The sequence below is a fragment of the Atta colombica genome, unplaced genomic scaffold, assembly GCF_001594045.1.
Source record: "Atta colombica isolate Treedump-2 unplaced genomic scaffold, Acol1.0 scaffold351, whole genome shotgun sequence".
Classification (NCBI taxonomy): domain Eukaryota; kingdom Metazoa; phylum Arthropoda; class Insecta; order Hymenoptera; family Formicidae; genus Atta; species Atta colombica.
Window position 1 is genome coordinate 706,176 of NW_017259461.1, and position 9,076 is coordinate 715,251.

At 30.2% G+C, this 9,076-nt stretch overlaps 1 protein-coding gene across 2 annotated transcripts; it reads left to right on the plus strand.

Annotated features, from left to right (window-relative positions):
- The first annotated feature begins 5,522 nt into the window (after nucleotides 1–5,522).
- LOC108690786 (beclin 1-associated autophagy-related key regulator) lies at nucleotides 5,523–8,301 on the plus strand. Of its 2 annotated transcripts, XM_018198259.1 has the most exons (9): nucleotides 5,624–5,823; nucleotides 6,013–6,118; nucleotides 6,590–6,671; nucleotides 6,743–6,980; nucleotides 7,065–7,255; nucleotides 7,335–7,491; nucleotides 7,653–7,829; nucleotides 7,917–8,055; nucleotides 8,143–8,301. In XM_018198259.1, exons 1-9 carry the CDS (start codon nucleotides 5,624–5,626, stop codon nucleotides 8,299–8,301), a joined length of 1,449 nt encoding a protein of 482 aa, XP_018053748.1. The 2 variants fall into 2 exon arrangements, with proteins under 2 accessions (XP_018053747.1, XP_018053748.1); XM_018198258.1 differs by having other exon boundaries at nucleotides 5,523–5,823; nucleotides 7,917–8,301.
- The last annotated feature ends 775 nt before the right edge of the window (nucleotides 8,302–9,076 follow it).

Sequence of the window (9,076 nt, forward strand, 5' to 3'; positions counted from 1 at the left end):
TTTGGAAAAATGTAAAAAAAATTGCTCATACATAATTAGGTATGCATAATTTTATATATATAATTTTATAATTATTACATAAGTAATTTTTTTATATTTTTTCAAACTTGATTTTTTTCTAAAACAAATAGTATAAAAATTACCCTTTTAATTATTTTTAATGTTTTCACATTATTATTATTATTTCTATCACACTATAAAGTAATTTTACAAAAAAAAGAGGGATGTATGAACATGTACAGACATATTTTATATATGATTATACATGTATGGATATTTACGTATATTTATACATATTTATACATATTCATGCATGAAAAACTTTTTACTGAGTGAGTGTAACGTGACATTATAAATTTAACAGTGCAAATTCCATAATAAAAAAGTATCCAGGATTAAGTTTCCTATAGTTTTTATAGTTTTCCCTTAAGTATCCCAATCTGTTATTATTTATCCATTTTAAGGCAACGAATGTATGGAATGCTATACATACAGTTATTCATATATTTTTAATAAATTGATGCATATGCATCTATAGATATATAGTAATTAATAAAATTATCACACACATGCGTTGCACCAATAAAAACATTAATTTATCACTCACCAATTCGATGCGCAACAGCAAAGTTATATCAGCAACATCGTTACGATGATTCTGTAACAAAAAGAATATGAAATTAAAACAGAGTAAAAAATCAACCTATATTTAAAAAAATATTTATTTAATGCAGGTTCTCTTGAAAATAAAATTATATAATATTCAAAATATATAATATTTATAAGCATTTTTTAATTCATCATTCAGTTATATTTATAAAAGTAATTATACATTTTCTTAAAAATACATATTTACAAAGTTTCAAAATAATTTTTAAATAATCCTTTTATTCTAATTACCATTTTTAAATCATTAAAATAAAACTACTCAAGAATAAATTTAACAGAAGAAAGATACTGATGTTACATAAAAAATAATATTTACCGCAAGGTTGCTCCGCTGGTACCTGTTGCCTCTCCCAGATCTCCTCCTCCTCTCAGAATAGGATTGACATCCTCTCGCACAGGACACTCCCGTAAAACACTCGCAAATACATTATAATCGCGCGCGGACTATAACATGAATACGATAACTTAAATAGCACTCTCGAAGCAAACGCGCGACGCGACGAATCGGCTGCGATTCGTTCATTTTCAAGTAAATCGACGATGAGAATACGTTAGCTTCCTCATTGGATTTTTACACGAAGAGAACGATTCTACTCAATATCTAAAAATTTATTTAGATGTATTATTCAGATTCAAAAATTTTTAGATGCTTGAGAAAAACCGTTCTTTTCGTCCTCTGTATGTATTATTGTAAATGTCCTCTGAGTACTGAGCTTTCCCACCACATCAAAGTCGTACTCATGAGAGGGAAGATAATCTGAAAAATGTTATATGTAGCTATTATCTATATTACTATGCAATTATTATGTAATCAGTTAACTTTTAGAAATGAATATCAAACACACATCTGCAATTCATTATCAATGCAAAACAAATTCAGAACAAAAGGGTTGAATTTTTTATTTATAGATGATGTCTGTAAGATATGATTAGAGTCAATGAAATGAACTAGAGAGATTAATAAAAAAGAGAAATGTTTCTTTTATTATCGATAAATAGTTTTAAAGTTACGTTTAATTTTTAAGCAAATCATATAATGAAAGGTGCAAAGACAAAAAATTAATTAAATTATTAAACTATATATTCCAATGAGAAATCAATGTTGATTCGACATCGATTCCATTGTCATTTCTTACTGGGTATATTAATTATGAAAGCAAGAATTGCGTTATTTGCATAAGAGTATTCATATTAACGTTGCTTTTTTATGACTCGTGTGATACCGTTCGTACAGACAAGTAGTCATGTCGCGTGCCGTTCTTCTTCACATTTCTTTTTGAAACATATAATAATCGCAAAAAATGCTAGAAATAATACGAAATATTGTATTTTATGAATATTCACATAATATGATTACTAGTACGATTAATTATTCATAAAGTACAATATTTCGTGTTATATTTGATATTCTTCGCGATAAGATTTCAAAAATGTGAAAAAGAGCCGCACGCAATTAACTTGCTTCACTTGCTTGTACAAATCTCGGAAGAGAATGAACTGCGCGGTAAGTAATAACTACGCATAAACGTGACGCGCCGTTCCGTGCCACTCCGTGCCACCCCGCGCCACTCCATGCCATCCCAAGGTTACGCCAACTGTCGAAATATTAACGCATATTACAAAGTAAAGTAAAATAATATATTTTATCTTTACATTTTTAATGTTCTCGGATTAATGAAACAATTTTTTACATCTAGTTTTAACGCGAGTTTAATGTGATATAATTATATTGTGTTCATTTTATAATTTTGTATATTATGTATCAATTACAATGTGCTGACAAAAGGCAAGAAGTAAAAAAAGGTTTTTAACGTGATTTTTCTTACATAATTGCCCACATGAAGTGCTTTTGACATATCCCAATATTATATCTCAATTTTTATTGCTCTTTTTTCTGATTTATTTAATTAAATAAAGATTAACAATATGTCATACATCCTTTAAATGCAAAAATTTATTTTAAATTATGAAACAATTTCCACTAAATAGAATAATACGTATAAATAGTACATATATTTAGAGATATGTAATTTAAATATAATTTATCTGTTACTTTTCCCATATCATAAGAATGCGGAGTAATACGAAAATGACAGAATTATATTCAAAGTGATAAAAAGCACAATTTGAAATATCTAACAATAAAAAAAATTTCATTTGTATACCGTACATATGAGAACAAAATATCTAAAATATTCATGAGCTGTGTATATGCGTAATGAATCTAAGAAATAAAGCAAAAATCGTGTATAATTGAGCAATAGAACCTTAATTAATTAATCTAACTTAATTAGTATACTTTTTAATTTTGGGCAATCTTACATAATTTGCGTTCGTAGATATATAATTTTCATTAATTAATGCGATACCCCGATTCTTAAAACACGTTCGTCTCCCTCCGAGATCACCGAGTGAATGCCGAAATGATGACGTAGTTAACTACCGCGCCGTGCGGCATCGGCACGCTACCCCATCCCTCGCTATTCGCCTCGCGCCATTTAAATATTCTACTATTGCGAATGAAAAATATTCACGATTTATTCATTTATTCATATATTACATAATTTTAACAAATGGTTATCGTACAATTCGCGCTTTGCTTTGTGATATCTCTCAGTTTAATGCTGTATTATTTGCGCGGTTCTTTTCCCAGCAAACGAGAATGGATTGAAATGAATTGAAATGGATTCAGATTTCCAAAAATATTGCTTCACGAATGTTAAAATGAATGTTTTTCAATCCTGAATGCATTTTTATTCATTTATAGAAATTTTGCGTGGAGCATATCTCTATTGCCTTTCAATCTAAAAATAATATTAGCTTTTTTATGCATTATGAATATTGTTCAAAATTTTGAATAGGAAATGCAGTTTTTCAATCCAATTGCATCCAATTAAATCTAATTGAATCCAATTGAATCCAATTAAATCCAAAAAAAGTATTCGTTATTTAAAATACGCATAAAAAAATTCGGATAAAAATTTCAATCCATTTTAATCCATTCTCATTTGCTGGTTTATAAACGTAATTGATAATTATTCACGTGTGTGAAGTATTTTTTATATTCTAACGGAACATCATGTCTCAATTTTCATTACACTTTTAAAATATTTTTAATGATTCATATTTAAACAAAAATTGATAATATTCTATACCTCTCCTGTATTAAAGATACAATGAGAGCAAAAAAATTTGTACAAGGAAGTTTGTTATAAAGAAGTCTTATTTGTAAAAAATAAACATTAATTAGCAATTTTATACAATGAATACATTCTGTTCTAATATAAACAAATGAGTTTCGCATGTTTTCCTGATTTTAGAAGTTAAATTTCTCATCTATACGAATATTTATCGAGCATTCAAACAATACAATTTTTAATTTTTTGCAGATATATTTTGTATAATTAATACGTCTTTTTGCTATATATAATTTTAAGAAACATATAGTCTATTTTATTCTTTATGAATAAATTGTTAATTATTCAATAAGAAATGATCGTCAATTAAACGTCGAATCGATGTCAAATTGATATTGAAATCATCGTATTTATCGATTCGACATTAATTCGATGACTTATTTCTCGCTGGATAATATTTACTTTTTAAAAGTAAAGTTTTTTAAAAAATATTTTCTCTGTACGAATATTTTTTGCACTATATATGCAAATTTTCTTAATATTGCGAAACAATTTGCGCTCAATCAGCTTTGGTTAAAAGTATTGAAATCTTATTAATCATTATTTAATTTTTCAGCTCAAAAATTAATTTATGACATTATGTTGCTGCAAATTATTCTGTGTTTCTTTAAACTTACGTACAATGCCGATCATGGCTCGGTAAAATAACTCAGTTACGAATTATTTAAAATAAAAAATATAAAATATAAGTTGCAGAAATTTATTTAAAATATAAAATCGTAGGAATCGGTAAAAAAAAACGCTTTTAAAATAAAAAATATAAAATAGTTTCTGAAAACTAACTTATCTAAAATAAAAGAGTTATACTAGTAATTATGTTTGATAAAAACGGTCACTGAAAATTTGCATAAAGAAATAATAGTTCGTAACTTTATGAGATTATAAGACAAAATTCACTTAACTTGTTTGAATTTTCAATTTCGTTTATTAAAATTCAACAACTTTTATTTATATATATAGAAGATGCGAAATTAAAATTTTTTTCGTTCAAGGACTCATTAAATTATCCCTCCTCTAGATAGTCGGCACGCTTCTATCCTGAGGATTTTAGTACAGAGACGAACCACATCTACTTTCGACTATACGATTTTATCGATAGTGTTAGAAAATGTACCTGGTCACGTAGTTCCTAAACTAAAAAAAGATGTATTGGTAGTAGCAGGCGATTTCGACGATAATAATAAGGAAAAAGGCATGCCAGCATGGCCACTCTTAGGTTTCTCTCTGGTATAACAAAACGCGCGGTATCAGATTAAAAAAAAAAACATCTCTAAGAAGGACAAGAAAGTCAAAATAATATCATATTAACCATAATATCCAATCATGATAGAAAAATTACATAAATTCATTCAAAATTAATAATCGATCAATATGATATCAAACTGACATTATTTTGACTTTAAGAGTTCTTAGATTTCCGTAAATGAAAAAAAAAGGAAAAAAGCAATATTCTCTGCATGTCGAACGGTATTGGCTGGAAATCATTGTGTGACGTCACTGACGTCAACGTGAAAGAGACAAAGCGACGACGACGTGCGAGAACGAAGAAGAACGGAGGATAGGATGCGCGACACGGCGCGGCGCGGCGGCACGAGTAAATAATCGCGGATCAGCTGATGAGGCACAACACAATACAAGTCAGTCGGAGGACGAGGAGGAGGGTCCGTCGTTTTCCCGCTACTGTTGCTACTGCTGCTTGCTGCTACTGCTTCTGCTATCTACTGCTGTCGTCATCGTCGCAGTCGCTGCTGTTGGTTATGGCGACGAGTAGCTCCGACGGCTCCTGCACTGCGCCCGCGGATTTCCAGCTCTCATCTGAGCTGGAAGACGCGTCGAGTCGTCTGAGCATGAATCTGCTCAAGTGCCCATTGTGCCATAACAGCCGTCGGATTTTTTACTGTCGCCAGTGCGTCCAGAACGGGGATTTTATACATTCGAACACCGTCTACTCCGAACGGTGCGTCTTATTTTTCTTTTCTTCTTGTCACGAACGCAATAGCTTGTTGTTTTTTTTTCTTTTTTTTTTTACATCTTTAGATCTGACCGAATCCATCATGGAACGTGTTATTTCTGAGAATAGCTGGCTTTAAGAGCAATATCGCGTTGAAAACGTTCTAGCTATAAGTTATAATTACTGATGATTCAGGTTCGCGGATAAACAAATGCGGCTGGTACGGCTGAAGGCTGCTAGAGCCCAGTTAGAAGAGAAGTGCATGAAGGCTCTGGAGAGGCACAAGCAGAGAGATAAACTGGTACCATAATAAATAAATACTTCTGTTCTAAACTATAATTTAGTCTTCCTAGAACTTTCTGTTCTAAACTGAACTAAAAAAAACTCTCTTTAATTCTTTTCTGTTCTAAAATTTCTATCCATTGGTCTATTCTCTTTTCAGCTGAATTTTTTTACCCCATTCATCTTCTTTTTCTCTCCATTCAAAAGAAAAGGAGAAAATGAACGATACATGTTCAGCTGAAAAGAACAGATCTAATATGTAAAGAGACACTATTGTTTATAGATACATATTTATTTTAATACGTGAGCACGAAGAAGTTTCCTGCAGACAGTTGGTCTTTTTAATATAATTAAATGAAGACTTATACAGAAAATTATCACGTAATTTGAACAAATACATATAATTGTGCAATTATCAAGTAAAATATTTTCTTATACAATATGTTTATTTAATGATGTAATATCTCATATTTTGAATTTGTGATTTCAGATTTGTGATATAAATACATGTAAAGAAAGAGTGAGACTACTACAGTCTCTAGTAAACGAAACAAGACAAAGTATCAATAGAGGTAAGACTTAAAATTTATCTGATCTTGTTTGAATTATTTCTTCTATTAATTACTTAATTTTTTACATGTAGGTAATCAACGTCTGAATGTTTTGAAAGATGTCAACTCTCAATTAACTCTTCGAGTGCCACGGCACGAGGATAGAATAGAGAAATTACATCGATATGTTAATGGCTTGAAAGTTAAGCAGGAGAAACAGAAAGAAGTTGTGGATAGAAAAAGGGAGCAACTAAAGAAAGTTATTAGAACTGCGGCCAAGCAGTTAATTCAATACATTTTTCCTTTATCTAAGGTCCAACCAAACAGAAGGTATTAGAAATATAAACATAAAAGTGATATAGAATTATTAAAAGATCTCTCCAAGATTGTTAATATTACGGATATTATTTATAGTTTGTGCAGCAGCGAGGACAGCGACAGTGCCACCTCGGATATTCTTACTAGCGCATTAGCGGATGCATCAAGTACGTCATATGTACGGGGTAGATGGATTAACGAGAAAGAAAGTTCTCTAGAAATCCATCATTCTATTGTTGAACCAACGTTACCAGCGACAGGAGATTACAGCGCTTATTCTCTTTGGGGTAATTGTTTTTATATCCATATTAGTTAATGACATTACACCTAAGTATATATACATAAGTGTAAATGTGTTATGTTTAGTTGCGGCAAATAAAGATGGAGTGCCAGGTGCGAATAAAGAAAATGCGATGCACAATCCAGCGTATAATATTAGTGCTGCTTTGACATACGCTACACAACTGGTTAATGTTCTTGCCTATTATGTTAATATAAAATTACCGTATAAACTTACTTGTGGGTACGTATTAAGAATTATATATACTACTTGCAAACATATTCATGAAGTGATATTTTTTATCTCATGTCTATTTTTATTAGATAATGTAATGTATGAACACATTAACATATTAACAATAAATTATGTGAGATATTTTCTTCATTTTGGTCATGTTTTTTCAGAGAATTTTGCGGGAATGAATTGTCGGACCAAAAATTTGCTAGGAAAGTGGCAAGACTAAATAGTAACGTATTACATTTGTGTCTTACGCAAAATACCAAAATAGAAGTTTTAAATCCTATGCATACATTGCAAAACCTGATGCATTTGCTCAATACTGAAATTAGTGATCTCGGAAGGTAATTCGTAATAATTTTATTAATCTTAACAGATTATAGAAACAAATTCGAATAAATTTATAATTATATATCCATTGCATATTGTAGAATTGGACCAATGGAAGTTGATCCGTCTGTAATAGCACAACTTCATAATCAATTAGTTCCCGATTTGGAAAATAGTGATGATTCAGCTTCGGACGAAGAAGATTTGTGTTGGGGATGGGAAGCTGTAAGTCATACTTCTGTAAGTTATGTACGCTTCTATAACGAATTTCAAGCAATAGGAACACGATTGATGGATGCTGGTATTCATGGCGTTATATGTATGCAGGTACCAAGTATCGCTTGTCCTGAAATGGCAGTACCATCTTCTGCGATGATTAGTCAACAATCTTCTAGTATGCAGGTACATCAGAGTGTCGCTGGTGGTTTGGTAACAAGTGCAGCAGCCAGTATCGCTTCGATTTGGCGAGGTTGGACTAATAAATAACTTTTTTCTTTTAATTAGTAAATTTCTTTCGATATAGACACATTTACAATATATTTCGAATTTTTCAAATCAAAGGGCAGAAACTCTGGAGAGATGCTTTGAAGTAAAAATAATATTTATATAATAATATTTATATATTGCGGAGGAGAGCACGAATGTGATTTTGAAATCAACATGTAAATAGATGACTTTCTTAATTTACGCGTGACACTCAAAGTAGTTCAAATACGCTGTGACAGATTCCGTTAGATCTGATATCTAACTTAGCTCGAATTTAAAGAAACTAGAGAAAGATTAATAAACTGGCTGTTTAATAAATTTACAGACATTTTATATTTCAATTGCACTATGAAAATAGATTAGATTGTGATATATTAAGATGTATACTAATGGTCTATAAAACAAGATATATGTTAATTAGTACAATATACTGATATAGAATTTATTATGGTAGAACATATAAATGTGCAATGACTGCCTTTTTTATGCTCATCGCCTTTGTTGCGATTATATATCAATACAAATGAGATATGCTTCCCTCTTAAATGTCATTAATATTATATATTTTATATTGCGGAATTCACACTTGATACAAAATCAGCATTAAAATCTGATCAAATTGTATAAAAGTTTTCGAACATGTGGAATTGTAATTAAATTTCAGCTATTTTTTGTTTGGCAACAAAAACTTTGATTGCAGTGATGCATTTGTTACTACATATTAATACTGAATAAGTTAATATATTTATTTCATATGCTAAATGAGTTGTATAAT

Bases quoted from the DNA above. Each gene is read 5' to 3' on its own strand.
- LOC108690786 (XM_018198258.1), top strand. From the start codon at position 5,624: ATGGCGACGAGTAGCTCCGACGGCTCCTGCACTGCGCCCGCGGATTTC. The intron at 6,119-6,589 runs GTACCATAATAA...TTGTGATTTCAG, and splicing joins ACAAGCAGAGAGATAAACTG to ATTTGTGATATAAATACATG. The intron at 7,830-7,916 runs GTAATTCGTAAT...TGCATATTGTAG, and splicing joins GAAATTAGTGATCTCGGAAG to AATTGGACCAATGGAAGTTG.